We start from the raw sequence: 14,749 nt of genomic DNA, 5'->3' as shown, positions 1-14,749 counted from the left end.
CTTAATTTGAACTTCTCCCCCTTACAAAAATCTGTTTACAGCCTGTGGTGGTAAGCAGCTAGTGAGCTACTTTCAGCCGCAAGCGGAACTAACCCTGTTTTGCCGTCCTGATTTTGGGCCCCTTTTACCAAGCTGCAGCAAAAGGAGGCATGCGCTGGCGGCGACACGTGTTTTTCACACGTGCCGAGGCCCCCTTTTACCACGCGGGTAAAAGGGAAGTCTTTTCTTTCCTGAAGGAAATGGCCGAACAGCAAGTAAAGCACTTGCGCGGCCATTTCGTGGGAGCCCTTATCGCCACCCATTGAGGTGGCGGTAAGGGCTCCTGCGCTAACCCGACGGTATCCAGATTGCGTGTGGCACTGCCCGATTACCACTGGATACACCCCAATGCTTCAAATATAAATATACTAGCCGTTAAGCCCGTTAAAACAGGCAAGATTTGTGTTTTGCAAAATGTAATAATTGTCACCTCCATCCTTCCATGTCCAGCAAACCTCCTCTCTCCCCTGCCCTCCCCTTCCCCAATCCATGTCCAGCAACCCTGCTCTCTCCCCTGCCCTCCCCCCTCCATGTCCAGCAGCCCTCCTGTATCCCCTGGCCTCCCCCTGTCCACCAACCATCATCTCTCCCCTGCCCTTCCCCCATATCCAGCAACCTTCCTCTTTCCCTTGGCTTCCCCCCCCCCACCCCCGGTGCAGCAACCCTCCTCTGTCCCCTGCCCTCCCCCCCCCCCCCCCCCCCATATCCAGCAACCCTCCTATTTCCCTTGGCCTCCCCCCATGTCCAGCTACCCTCCTCGCCGCCGCTCCCTCCCCCTTACGTGCCGGGCCCCCTGCACTGACATGAGAGCGCCTCTCACCTCCGTGTGAAAGCTGCTCTGCTGCTGCCTGCAGCGCATCCACACGGAGGTGAGAGATGCTGTCATGTCAGTGCAGGGGGCCCGATATGGAGGAGGCGGGGGCGGCAGCGGCGGCAGTGACGTCGGGGATGGGGGGTGGAGGTTGGTGCACCGGCGATGTTGCTTCGTCTCCAGGGCAGGCTCCAGTGGCAGCGGCCGTTTCCATCTCTGTTCCACCCTCTGACGTCATCATGTCTTGACGCAAGGGCGGGACAGAGAGGGAAGTCTCTGCTGCGCATTTGCGGGTGAGTCGGTCACTTGTCATTTATATGTTTGATTTTTGTAGCACCGGATATGACAGCGCGCTAGGGGTGGGAAGTACCAGCGGGCTGCTCCGGTAGCCCGGTGGTACTTCCTGTTTAGCGAGCGGTAAGCCCCCATTGGGCTTAACTGCCACTTAGTAAAAGGGGTCCTTTATGCGGTTACTTAGCTGGTTAATGGACTGAATATCACCACTAACCACCTAAGTAGATGTTCTGCACCCCCCGCCGGCCCTAGCCTAGCCAGTTAGTGGCGATATTCAGTGACTACCTGGTTATGTGCAACTGAATAGCACTGGACATGTGATTTAAATGGCCAGGAGCCTCTCCTGGCCATTTCAATCACTTTGAATATCTACCCGATCGTATCTAAAGCACAAGGGAGTGGCTTACCCTGCTCATTTGTTATCTCTACTACATCACATTTTTAAACAAAGACCAGGCTTTTATATCATGGCACTTTTGTACATTTTCATTAAAAGGTTAAATGGTTAAAGTGCAAAAGCTGTAATTGGTGAACATGCTGGTATCACTTCCATTGGTGCACAATTCCCTCTGTCCTTGCACAGTGACCTGTACACTCAGTTGTGTGATGAAATTCACCGTCAAGGATTGTGACCCAAACACTGGAGACACTGACGAGGAAGGGTACGAGGATGAATACGTGGTAAATAGCTGATTTTATTTTGTTTGTGATTTTTAAAGCTATGATTGCAGCTCTGGTGGTATCACTTGCCCCAGCATGTGATGTCATTGGAGATGATGGTTAACAGGACAGCTCCCTATAGTAAAAGAGCACTGCAGGGAAACAGTTAAAATAGGGTATTAATTCCAGCAGTAGTGATTTTGAAATATTACATTACTGCATGCAAATCTCTCTCATGAATATTCATTGTGGATAGCTTGAAACCCTTACTGGCTGGGGTGCCTCCAGGACCAGGTTTTGAAACCAGTGGTTTAGAATTATGATGCCGTTTCCAAAATGGCTCATTGCCACTGCTGGGTTCTCCCTCCCCCTCAAACTGTAAATGAAACTTAATAGCACTTTCAGCTATACAAGCATCATTTTATCAAATTGTTTCATCCAGTCATAGCTTCTCTAATAAATAAAAGTTTGTGAGCCCGTCTACGGGAATGAGCAGAAATGCACAGACTGCACATGGGCAGACCAATGACTAAACTACTTTCACACTTCTGCTTCTGTGAAAAAAATGCTATGCTTTCGAAACTAGAAAAGTGAGCTCAGTATGCAAATGATTTCTTACTCAGGCATCTTTTCATGCTACCTCATGACTTTCCATCTAGATATGAAGTTATGTTTCACGATGTTTAGTAGCTTTGTGTTATACAAGACCTGCAAATGCCATGACTCTACAGGCTTAAGGGGGATAATTTTATAATCCTTTTTCATATGTATGTCACTTGTTATCATGCCAGCCTGGTTGGAATTTTATGTCGCATACTATGCCAGTAGGTGTATATGGGGCGGAGTTTGCAAGTGTGCATGTAGATTAAAAAATACACTAATTTATGCATGTACTTAATCTAGATTAATCTAGATGTTGGCATGTCTGCACTTGTAGTTTAGGTGCGATATTTGACTCTTTATAAAGACACATGTCTTTATATAATGGTGCCTATTTACCCTCTTAAGCCAGGCCACCCCCCCTTATAAACCTTCACTCCACCTATCCACACATCAAGACCATCTTGACCAAATGTACAGTGCTCTGTGGTAAATATGCTGTTCCCTTCCTTCCTATTAAGAAGTTGTATTTGAAGTTTTATGATTGCAAATATTCTTTTGTACACTGCTGAGAGTTCACTTGTTAGAAGTTATGCCTTTTCTTCTATAGCTAGAAGACATTGAGGTGACGGTCGCTGACCACATACAGAAAGTACTAAAACCGAACTTTAGTGCTGCCTGGGATGAGGTGGGCGATGAATATGAAAAAGAAGAGACCTTTACATTATCCTCTATTAAAACCCTGGAAGGTAAGGAACTGTCCCAAAGGTACCTCATTCCCACAAAAATGACCGAGTAATAATGATTATAATTATATTCAACTTGAAATGCATTATTTTCAGCTGGGGGTCCTGGACTTATAGAGATACTAAAGTAACATTTCCAAGGTTTTCACACAGAGAGAAAGGTACAAGTCTTGAACCAGTAATGCAGACGTTCGTTCTCAATCAGTCTAGCGCAGGGGTAGGCAACTCCGGTCCTCGAGAGCCGCAGGCAGGTCAGGTTTTCAGGATATCCACAATCAATATGCAGGAGATAGATTTGCATACCATGGAGGCAGTGCTTGCAAATCTATCTCCTGCATATTCTTTGTGGATATCCTGAAAACCTGACCTGCCTGCGGCTCTCGAGGACCAGAGTTGCCTACCCCTGGTCTAGCGCTTCTGCACCTCCATCTGTACATAGCATCACTGTCTTTGGGGGCAAGACAATATACAGTGGCTGGTACCCAAATACAATTGATGTGTACGCTGCCTCGGGTCAATTTCTTCAGAAAGGTGGCAAATAACTCCTAATAAATATTGGCGGCTTCTTAAAGCTTTGTGCACTCTACAAAGCAAAACGTAAAAATAAAAGTTTCAAATAAAAGCCTTCAGGCTTCAACTGTTGTACACCGTAATTTCTAATAAGTGTCAACTGCCATCAGAGTAAGAGATAGCGATCAGACGAGCTTGAATAAGTAGTTGTGTTTCAGCACAGGAATTAGACATGGTATGGATTAAAAAGCTCTAGATATTAAATTATTTCAACAAACATCAGTGATGGTGTAGCTATCTGAGAGGTAATTTTTTTAATGCGTATATGCCAGTATATATGAACATATAGTAAAATCCTCTTAATAAAGCACATTCAGGGAGGTCTTTTACTAAGATTAGCTCAAGTTATCTGCAGCAGGGCTCATTTTATTCCTATGGATCTTGCTGCAGATAACTCAAGCTAATCTTTAGTAAAAGTCCCCCTCAATTACATATAAGAACATGCATAATTTTTCATGACTTTAGTGTAGACACACACTTTATAAAATATGCATGATCACACATACGCAGGTTCACTACAACTCCAGTTTCTGCAGCATTTGTGTTAGTGTTTTATACAAGTACATAGCTGGCACATAGTCAATCGTTCATTAAATTACCCTCCTGCAATATTTTATTCCTTGTTTTTAGTAAGACATGCAATGTTGTGTTTAGTGTAAAGCAGTAATTATGAGGCTTATGTGTAACCCAGTTGAGAAAAGCAGTCCACCCCCTCCCATGCATTGCAATAGCTCAAGCACGTGCTGCTACAGAGAAACTCTTAGGGGGGGGGGGGGGGGGGGTTGGCTGTACAAGTTTAAAACTATTGGTTTACTGTTCTATTTAAAGGTGTTTGCTTGGCACTCATCCAATAAAAACTTGAATGACAACAGCAAAACAAACAAAAATAAAAATCACAGCATGTATTGCAAGAGACACCTTGATGAAGAAAATTAACCAGAACCAGCATTGTGATGTAGCAGTTTATCAGGAACACTGCCCTTTTCTTGAGGAAGCATTAAAGGGAAACATGGATTAGGGTTTTGTTTTGTTGCATGTGGGATTTTGTGCATGGCACTGCTATGCCTTACTACTTGGATATTCTTCAAGGGGGTAATTTTAAAAGTCATAAAACAGAGGTTTATGCACAGAAATGGCTTGTTATAAACTTGCCCGAAGTATATGCGTAATGCCCTTTTGCTTGTACTTTTACTGCAATGAGCAAAGGTGTTCTGGGGGCAGAGTTTGGCCGTAGACACATACATACTTTTGTGTGTGTGTGTAGTTTCTTGAATAATTTTCCAAGGGAAAATACGCATATACTTACACTTTGAAAATTAGTGGAACTTGCTGCACAACAGTCTGTAGGGTAGCCAGAACCTCAATTGGGGGGGTGGGGGAGAGGGAACCAAGGTTATTGTGGGTGGGCAATAGACATACAAGTCAGAAAATATTATTCACTTAGGGCATTCACTGGTAGCAGGTGATAGAAACCCTGCCATTCCAGTCCATACTGCTCAGCCTTTCTTCCCCAATGTACAGCCAGCACTGCCTGCATATTGAAATCTCATGGGCTGAACATTCCTTTCATAATATTATAGTTTATAGAAATTTACTATACAAGCAGAGCGGTGTGCAGGCTAAATATAAAGAAAGAAAGGAACGCCAATTAGGACAACAAAATTACTCATGCCAGGACAGAATAGGGAGAAAAGTCAGTAAAGGTAAGGACCGGTGCTAAACATCTTGGGGACTCAGGAAACAGCCTGATAAGATAAAGAACAGGAAAGGATACATAAAAGATTTTGATGGGGTAGTTCAGGCAGCTGCCAGAGAAAATATCCAGAGCAAGCCTGCTGGTGGGATCTGGGGATCCCCCCCCCCCAACTCTGGTTATACTTCTGGAAAAGTAAGAGTGGATCAGGGTTGTGCCTCTTCCGATTCATCCATGCCTATGCCCCTGTATCCAATAATCTTTAAAATAATTATCCATATTAAATAAACCACTTCCCCAGTTGAGCTAATAAGAGGTCCCTGTCTATCTTTGTCTGGTTTTTCATTGCTTTCCATTGGCATAAGCTTTGTCACAGTGCATGTAAAATCGATGTTCTAATGTTACATATCTAGACCTGGAATGCAAACACACTATTTGTTTTATCAGAGGCTGTTGGGAACATTGTCAAGTTCTTGGGAATGCAGCCATGTGAACGATCAGATAAAGTGCCAGAAAACAAGAATGCACATGCATTGCTCTTGGCAGGTAAGTAACTATCTCTGGATATCACTATAGGGTTTTTGCACATATTAGTGAAAAGCATAATTCCATTAAGACAATGCTCAGAACTCTGAATACATTTTACTGTGTATAATCTTGAGTCAACAGGCTCATACAACATCCATACATAGCAGAGATTCATTTGCTGTCTCACACAGCTTGCATTTGGCTTCCACATACTCAAGATATTTATGAGACGAAGAGGTCATGGAATGATGTTTTATGGACCTAATACTTCTTTCCATCATTGCTGTACATCACCCCTATCTTAATATGTAATCAGAACAAAGGACTTTTTCAATGAGTGTTCTTCTTTAATGGGAGCACAGTAGAAGAAAAGTTTAGATCCAGATGTGCCCTCAAGTCAGAGTTGACTCCTGGTGACCATACAATGACGGGTCTCCTTGTGCAACCCAAACGCCCAGTATCTGTGCAATCGAGGAACCATGAGAAACGACAATAGACACCCAGTTCAGGACCTGGCATCACGTGTGGGGAAAAAAGGAACTCTAGAGTTGAACCTACCCACTGAGACTACCTTGCTAGTGGAGGAGTGGCCTAGTGGTTAGGGTGGTGGACTTTGGTCCTGGGGAACTGAGGAACTGAGTTTGATTCCCGGAACAGGCAGCTCCTTGTGACTCTGGGCAAGTCACTTAACCCTCCATCGCCTGCCGCATTGAGCCTGCCATGAGTGGGAAAGCGCGGGGTACAAATGTAACAAAAAAATATATATATAGATCGAGAGACAGGCCTGAGAATCCCCACGTGTCCCAGTCCACCTGATCCAGCTTTTCCCTGCTTGTTCCAGTCTATTGGCCCCAACTTGTTCCAGCGTGTCCCAGCATGTTCCAGCTTGTCCCAGCGTGTCCCAGTCCGTCTGATCCAGCATGTTCCAGCTTGTCCCAGCGTGTCCCAGTCCGTCTGATCCAGCTTGTTCCTGCGTGTCCCAGTCCGCCTTAACCAGCTTGTTCCTGCGTGTTCCAGTCTGTTTGAACCAGCGTGTTCCAGTCCGCCTGATCCAGCTTTTCCCTGACTGTTCCAGTCCATCTGCTCCAGCTTGTTCCTGTCCGCCTGATCCAGCTTCTCCCTGCTTGTTCCAGTCTGCCTGTTCCAGCTTCTCCCTGCTTGTTCCAGTCCATCTGCTCCGGCTTGTTCCAGTCCGCCTGATCCACCTTCTCCCTGCTTGTGCCAGTCTGCCTGACCCAGCTTCACCCTGCTTGTTCCAGTCCATCTGCTCCAGCTGCCTGCCTGCCAGCCAATCAACCAACCTCCAAACTATTCCAGCTTGTTCCAGTCCTGCTACTGAGCTCTCCACCGCACTTGCCTGTTCCTGCCTGCCTGCCTGCTAGCCAATCAACCGACCTGCCTACTTGTCTGCCCATCTACAACCTGCTGCCTCCTAGCCTGCACAACCACCTACCTGCCTCCCCCCCTGCCACCTTGCCAGCCTGCACAACTACCTACCTGCCTCCCCCTGTCACTTTGCCAGCCCATCACTCTCCTGACTGACTGCTCACCCTTCATCCTGCCCATCTACCTGCCCGCCCCAGCCCAGCAACCTATCTGCCTGCTTGCCTCCCATCAACCTACCTACCCACCGCCAGCCCCTCTACCCACCACCCGTAAACACCTCAGTCACTACTTATGGCCCCCATACACATTCTATTCCTTGCCCTATCCCTTCCTAATCTTTTCCCCCTCCCCCCACCGCTGTATACCGCACGAACTCACTGCCTATCCATGTCCTCTCCCGTCCTGCTCACTACTGCAAAACCCGACCCACCCCGGTCCCCCAGCCCCTCACCATCTCTACTGTCCTCCTCCTCCTCCTTCCTAGCTCTCAACCTTCAACACCTCTTTCCTGCCTTGAACCCTTCCCCATTCCTCCTAAGTGCATCCCGCCTTCGTCGCCCTACCTCCCCCACCCTCCTCCACTCTCTCTTGCTCCTTCTCCTGCTATCCGCGGGTGACATCAGTCCCAACCCAGGCCCCCCACACCTGTTCTCGTCTTCGTCTCATCCATGCAAACGTTACCGCGATGTCTCCAATCTCATCTCTATTCCCCTCCTCCCTCCCCTTCTCGTGTGCCCTGTGGAATGCCCGCTCGGTCTGCAACAAACTTTCCTTCACCCATGATCTTGTCATCTCCCGTTCCCTTCAACTGCTCTCCCTAACTGAAACCTGGCTCACCCCTGACGACTCTGCCTCAGTCGTGGCCCTATGTCATGGAGGTTATCTTTTCTTTCATTCTCCCCGCCCAGTTGGCCGCGGTGGCGGCATCGGGTTATTACTTTCGCCCTCCAGTTTTCAACCTCTCCCCCTGCCGCAGTCTCACTGCTTCCCATCCTTTGAAGTTCACTCCATCTATCTATTCTACCCGCTGCCACTCAAGAGTTGCAGTCATTTACCGCCCCCCTGATAAGTCCCTCTCTTCCTTCCTTACCGACTTCGATGCCTGGCTGTCCATTTTTCTTGAGCCCTCATCCCCATCCCTCATTCTTGGAGACTTTAACATACACACTGATAACCCATCCGACTCACGCTTCTCAGTTCCTCACTCTAACCTCCTCCTTCAACCTCCAACTGAGCTCCACCACCCCTACTCACCAATCTGGCCACTGTCTTGACCTCGTCCTCTCCTCTACCTGCTCACCCTCCAATTTCTGCGCCTCAGCTCTTCCTCTCTCTGACCATCACCTGATCACCTTCACACTACATCACCCTCCCCCTCAGTCCCGCCCAACACTAACCACTACTTCCAGGAATCTCCAGGCTGTCGACCCTCCCACCTTATCCTCTAGTATCTCTAATCTCCTCCCATCCATCATGTCCTCTGAGTCTGTCGACAAGGCTGTCTCCACCTACAATGCTACTCTCTCCTCCGCTCTGGACACCCTTGCACCATCCATCTCCTGTCCCACTAGGCGTACTAATCCCCAGCCCTGGCTGACCCCTTGCACCCGATACCTTCGCTCCTGCGCCCGATCGGCTGAACACCTCTGGAGGAAATCTCGCACCCATACTGATTTCATTCATTACAAATTCATGCTATCCTCCTTCCAGTCCTCCCTATTCCTCGCCAAACAGGACTATTACACCCAATTGACTACTTCCCTCAGCTCCAACCCTCGCCGTCTCTTTGCCACCTTTAACTCCCTCCTCAAAGTGCCCTCCGCTCCCACTCCTCCCTCACTGTGTCCTCAATCACTGGCTGACTACTTCCGCGACAAGGTGCAGAAGGTCAACCTAGAATTCACCACCAAACCATCTCCTCCTCTTCACCCTATAACCCACTCCCGCAACCAACCAACCCAGGCCTCTTTCTCCTCTTTTCCTGATATCACCGAAGAGGAAACCGCCCATCTTCTTTCCTCCTCGAAATGCACCACCTGTTCCTCTGACCCCCATCCCCACCAACTTAACACCATCTCTCCTACTATCACCCCCTCATCTGTCATATCCTCAACCTCTCTCTCTCCACTGCAACTGTCCCTGACACCTTCAAGCATGCTGTAGTCACACCACTCCTCAAAAAACCATCACTTGACCCTACCTGTCCCTCCAACTACCACCCCGTTTTCCTCCTACGCTTCCTGTCCAAGTTACTTGAACGAGCCCGTTCACAGCCGTTGCCTTGATTTTCTCTCCTCTCATGCCATCCTCGATCCGCTTCAATCCGGCTTTCGCCCCTTACACTCGACAGAAACAGCACTATCTAAAGTCTGCAATGACCTATTCCTTGCCAAATCCAAAGGTCACTACTCCATCCTCATCCTCCTCGACCTATCCGCCGCTTTTGACACTGTCAATCACAATTTACTTCTTGCCACACTGTCCTCATTTGGGTTCCAGGGCTCTGTCCTCTTATCTCTCCCACCGTACCTTCAGAGTACATTCTCATGGTTCTTCCTCCACCCCCATCCTGCTCTCTGTTGGAGTTCCTCAGGGATCCGTCCTTGGACCCCTTCTTTTTTCAATCTACACCTCTTCCCTGGGCTCCCTGATCTCATCTCATGGTTTCCAATATCATCTTTATGCTGACGACACCCAGCTTTATCTCTCCACACCAGACATCACTGCGGAAACCCAGGCCAAAGTATCGGCCTGCTTATCCGACATTGCTGCCTGGATGTCCAACCACCACCTGAACATAGCCAAGACTGAGCTTATTGTCTTCCCACCCAAACCCACTTCTCCTCTCCCCCCACTCTGTATCTCAGTTGATAACACCCTCATCGTCCTCGTCTCATCTGCCTGCAACCTCGGAGTCATCTTTGACTCCTCCCTCTCCTCTGCGCATATCCAGCAGATGGAACGAAGACCTGTCGCTTCTTCCTCTACAACATTAGCAAAATTCGCCCTTTCCTCTCTGAGCACACCACCCGAACTCTCATCCACTCTCTCATTACCTCTCGCCTTGACTACTGCAACCTACTCCTTACTGGCCTCCCACTTAGCCATCTATCCCCCCTTCAGTCCGTTCAGAACTCTGCTGCACGTCTTATCTTCCGCCTGGACCAATATACTCATATCACCCCTCTACTCAAGTCACTTCACTGGCTTACGATCAGGTACCGCATACAGTTCAAGCTTCTCCTACTAACCTTCAAATGCACTCGATCTGCAGCCCCTCCCTACCTCTCCACCCTCATCTCCCCTTACATTCCTACCCGTAACCTCCGCTCTCAAGACAAATCCCTCCTTTCAGTACCCTTCTCCACCACTGCCAACTCCAGGCTCCGCCCTTTCTGCCTCGCCTCACCCCATGCTTGGAGTAAACTCCCTGAGCCCATACGCCAGGCCCCCTCCCTGCCCATCTTCAAATCCTTGCTCAAAGCCCACCTCTTCAATGTCGCCTTCGGCACCTAACCACTATACCTCTACTCAGGAAATCTAGACTGCCCAACTTGACATTTCGTCCTTTAGATTGTAAGCTCCTTGAGCAGGGATTGTCCTTCTTTGTTAAACTGTACAGCACTGTGTAACCCAAGTAACGCTCTAGAAATGTTAAGTAGTAGTAGTAGTACTTGTAGTTTTCTTGGCATGATACAGTAGTGGTTCCACGTTGATTTCTGCCGAGGCATGGATGATTAAGTGACTTACCCAACACCACAAGGAGCTGCTGTGGGATTTTAACCTGGGTCTTCCAGTTCTCCGCCTGCTGTTCTAACTGTTAGGCTGCTCCTCCACTCTGAAAAGTTTAGATTTGCCCATAAATCTTCACTGCATTATACATATGTGGCTATGCAGGAAAAGAATTAATGAAAACCTTTTCTGCAGGTAAAATGGTGTTTGGCATTTTATCATTACTCACCCTTTTTAGCCATAGAATTTAGGAGGAGTTTGGTTAGGGAGGCAAGTGTGGGCATAGTTTTAAATCAATACTGGCATAAAAAGCAAGCAGAGTTTTATGTGTAGGTATTGTCATGATAAACACCACGAGCAAAAACTGCCTGGCCAAGGGATAACATAGTAAATGACAGCAAATAAAGACCTGCAAAATCTATCTTGTCTGCCCAACAAACCTGCCACTCTGTGCAGGTTATAGTCATTCATGCTTAAACACGGGTTGGCAATTTGTCATCATGCCAACCACACATAGGCAGTTAAATATGATGGAGTCTTGGGACAATATATGTTAACCAAAGTATTGCTTCCCTTTGAGTTGTACAGCATGCTCACTTACATCATATGATAATAAAGTAATGATCAAGTTTCATTATCTATTTCTGAATATGTAAGAGACTTTAAATTGCACAAGTTTTCTTATGAAACATTGGATTTAAGCCAAAACCTTAGGCTGGAGTCTTTCATACAGCTGCATGTTAAGATGTCTGAATAACATGAAAATTGCTTTTGGTGGAGAGAGAATCACAAAAACTAATTGTGTAATTCATATCTGCTTTAGGCGTATTTCGAGGTGGCCACGACATAATGGTGCGATCCCGACTGGTCCTCACAGACACCGTGACAATGCAGGTCACAGCGCGGAGCAAAGAAGAACTTCCTGTAGATGTTGTCATTGCTTCCGTTGGTTAAGCAGGGCTCCTGGTCTCTCAGTGTTCAATATTCAGCAAGGTGGCTGCAACTTAAAAAAAATAAGCTATCCCGATATTTGTAAGTGGATTTTCAGCTAGCTTATCTGTTTAAAAGACAGATTGCTGACTATGTGGTTCTAAATGTAAACAGATTGCCCACATTGGACCAAATTCTACAGATGGTGCCAAAAAAATGAGCAAGTTGGGTGATATTTATAGAAAAGCACAATGTGCCTGGACTGGTGCCTAACTTTTAGGCGCGAGGATTTGCATCAAAACCTGGTGTAAATTCTTATGCCTAAATTAGGTGCGGGTCTGCTGTATTCTGCAACACTACATGAAAATTCGTGGAACGCCCATGCCCCTCCCATGGCCATGCCCCCATTTTGGATTCACACACAAGAATTTACATGCGCATTTTTATAGTATAGCAAGATGCATATGTAAATTCTAATTATTACCAATTAGCGCCAATAATTATTAGTGCCCAGTTTTCAGTGCTAGTTGGCTCATTACTCAAATTATGTATGCAAATTGGGTGGGCTCAAAATTTTGTGCATCATATATAGAATCCAGGGATTATCTGTTAAAGTTAGGTCTGCAATGTATGTAATCTACCTAAATGGAAAAGCTTGCTTGGATAACAGTGAATATCATTGCTATCTGTATAACTTTTGGCCCCGCCCCCACAGTGCTCTAGGCCTTGTCTATATTAGAGCAGAAACCTTTTATCCATAACTTCAATTGTACAGGCAAAACTTATCCTTTCACCAGCAGACATTTTTTTTAAACACTTATGCGGATAGCAACTATTGCTGACTGCATTGTGCTTTTGAATATCGATTCTGTATATTTACGCTACAAAAAGGGAAATATAGGTATGTTCCATAATATGTGATCCAGCGTTCAAAATGATGAACAGATGTCCCATTTATAACTGCATTTTTCATAAGCAAATGTTAGAAAGTTTTCCATTTGAGTTTCTCAGCTCTGAAACCAATTTTAATACATTGTAAAGATGATAATAATAAAAATGAAGTTATTACAAATCATTTTAATAAATCCTGTAATTATAGTGTAATCCTTTAAGTTTATAGCTTAAGAAGTGATTCAGGATATAAGTTCATGATTTTGTGGATATTGATCATGTCCATTTTATACAGTAAGAAACCCTATTAAAAGTAGAATTAATTTATCTTTATCCAGCATGTGCAACTGTCTGCTGTTCTCTACTGGAATAATGGTTCAAAGTGACGGGGAACATGTGGTCAGTAAACCCTTCATCATGTAGGATGGGGGGGGGGGTCTGCAAACGTGATGTACACAAGAACTAGAATAAGTGCCTTGCTAGAGTCTCCTATGCGTGTCCATGCCAGTCATCAGATACGATCCTGCATTGAATACAACAGGTCTAATAAAATGCTGCATTGTGAAGAGTTAAATGGGACACTTCTCCGTTTTTATTATAAAATTCCTAATCATCTCCAATTAAACATTTCAGTCTTAGGAGCTGAGCTTTGTAAAAATCACAAATAAGAAAAACAAAGTGTTAATTGTTAAATGTGGACATGCAACGGAGCAGTTTGGTCATTTGAAGCTGGATCATAAGATGCCAAATTGATCATGTTCATCTTTGCAACTATAAATATAGAACATTAGGAAATGTACTCATAAATCAGAAGCATAGCCAGGTTTTGATGTCAGGGGAAGCAGATCTTTTGGGAAAAAAAATAGGAGCTGGTGCAAGGCTGAAGGGCCAACGTACATGGGCACCATTTCATTCAAAATCTGTTTGGGGAGGGGCTGCTTCCATTCCACCCCACCTAGCTACGCCTCTGCTGTGTTTGTGTCTGAGATACCTGTAAACTCTGCCTGTATTTTTGTATACAAAAAATTGTCAACATTAAGTGCAACATTAAACAATTGAAAACTGCATACTTTTAGTGTGACAAAATGGCAGTTTACTCTTTCTCCATTTACAAACTCATGTATGTTTGTTTGGGGATTGGGTTGAAATGCACGATAAAGTAGGTCTCCTTAGGGTGATAGGAGCTGTATGAGGCATGTGTGTCTGTGCATTCAGAGACAGATGGATTGGACCTCCCCAACCACATAAGGATTATTTAATATTCATATATTAGAAAGTGAGGTTGTGGATTCTGCAAGGTTCAGACAGCTCTTTGAAAGTGGGGCTCTGGGTTTTGCAATATTTGCACACTGCTGACAAGAGTTGACATATAACCTAGGTTAGTGCTAGGCATTTCTGAGCTTCAAGGACTGTGAACAGGTGTGGTTTTCTGAACATCTGCACTGAATATTTAACACCTATTTTAAGAGTCTGACAATTTCATATTTCTCTTCAACATCAGACGTATTTGTGGCACCCTAGATCCAAAGTTACCTATTGCCTTGTCAGAAAGCTAGCCAGATTGCTATCTGTGCCTATGTAGTGTTACCATCTGTAATTTTATATGCTGGCAAAAGGCAAGCACATCATTATTCCTGCTAGTTTGTTCACTATTGTTTAAAGAGCCAGTTGAGGAAAGGTGAACTCTTGGTGATGGAGATTGCTGATGGGCTCAGAGATCAGTCAGGTCTCCAGTACTCAAAAGCTAGCCCCAAATTTACATTACAAGGTATTTATATACTGCAGAAACCATGAGGTTCTTAGCGGTTCACAATACCATGTAAAATTAGTTTATCTTGTTGGGCAGACTGGATGGACCGTTCAGGTCTT

At 45.7% G+C, this 14,749-nt stretch overlaps 1 protein-coding gene across 1 annotated transcript in view; it reads left to right on the top strand.

Moving 5' to 3' along the window:
• COPG1 (coatomer protein complex subunit gamma 1) overlaps window positions 1-13,733 on the top strand; it is a 59,287-nt gene extending 45,554 nt beyond the window's left edge. Inside the window, exons 21-24 of the mRNA XM_030206400.1 lie at window positions 1,728-1,825; window positions 3,015-3,153; window positions 5,861-5,959; window positions 11,883-13,733. Of these exons, the coding sequence (XP_030062260.1) occupies window positions 1,728-1,825; window positions 3,015-3,153; window positions 5,861-5,959; window positions 11,883-12,013 (467 nt within the window). The 3' untranslated portion in view covers window positions 12,014-13,733. The remainder of the gene's footprint in view (window positions 1-1,727; window positions 1,826-3,014; window positions 3,154-5,860; window positions 5,960-11,882) is intronic.
• Window positions 13,734-14,749: the final 1,016 nt, after the last annotated feature.

This window comes from Microcaecilia unicolor, chromosome 6 (genome assembly GCF_901765095.1).
Source record: "Microcaecilia unicolor chromosome 6, aMicUni1.1, whole genome shotgun sequence".
In the NCBI taxonomy this organism is placed as follows: domain Eukaryota; kingdom Metazoa; phylum Chordata; class Amphibia; order Gymnophiona; family Siphonopidae; genus Microcaecilia; species Microcaecilia unicolor.
The sequence above is the reverse complement of the archived record's forward strand: the minus strand, read 5'-3'. Positions and strand labels throughout refer to the sequence as shown.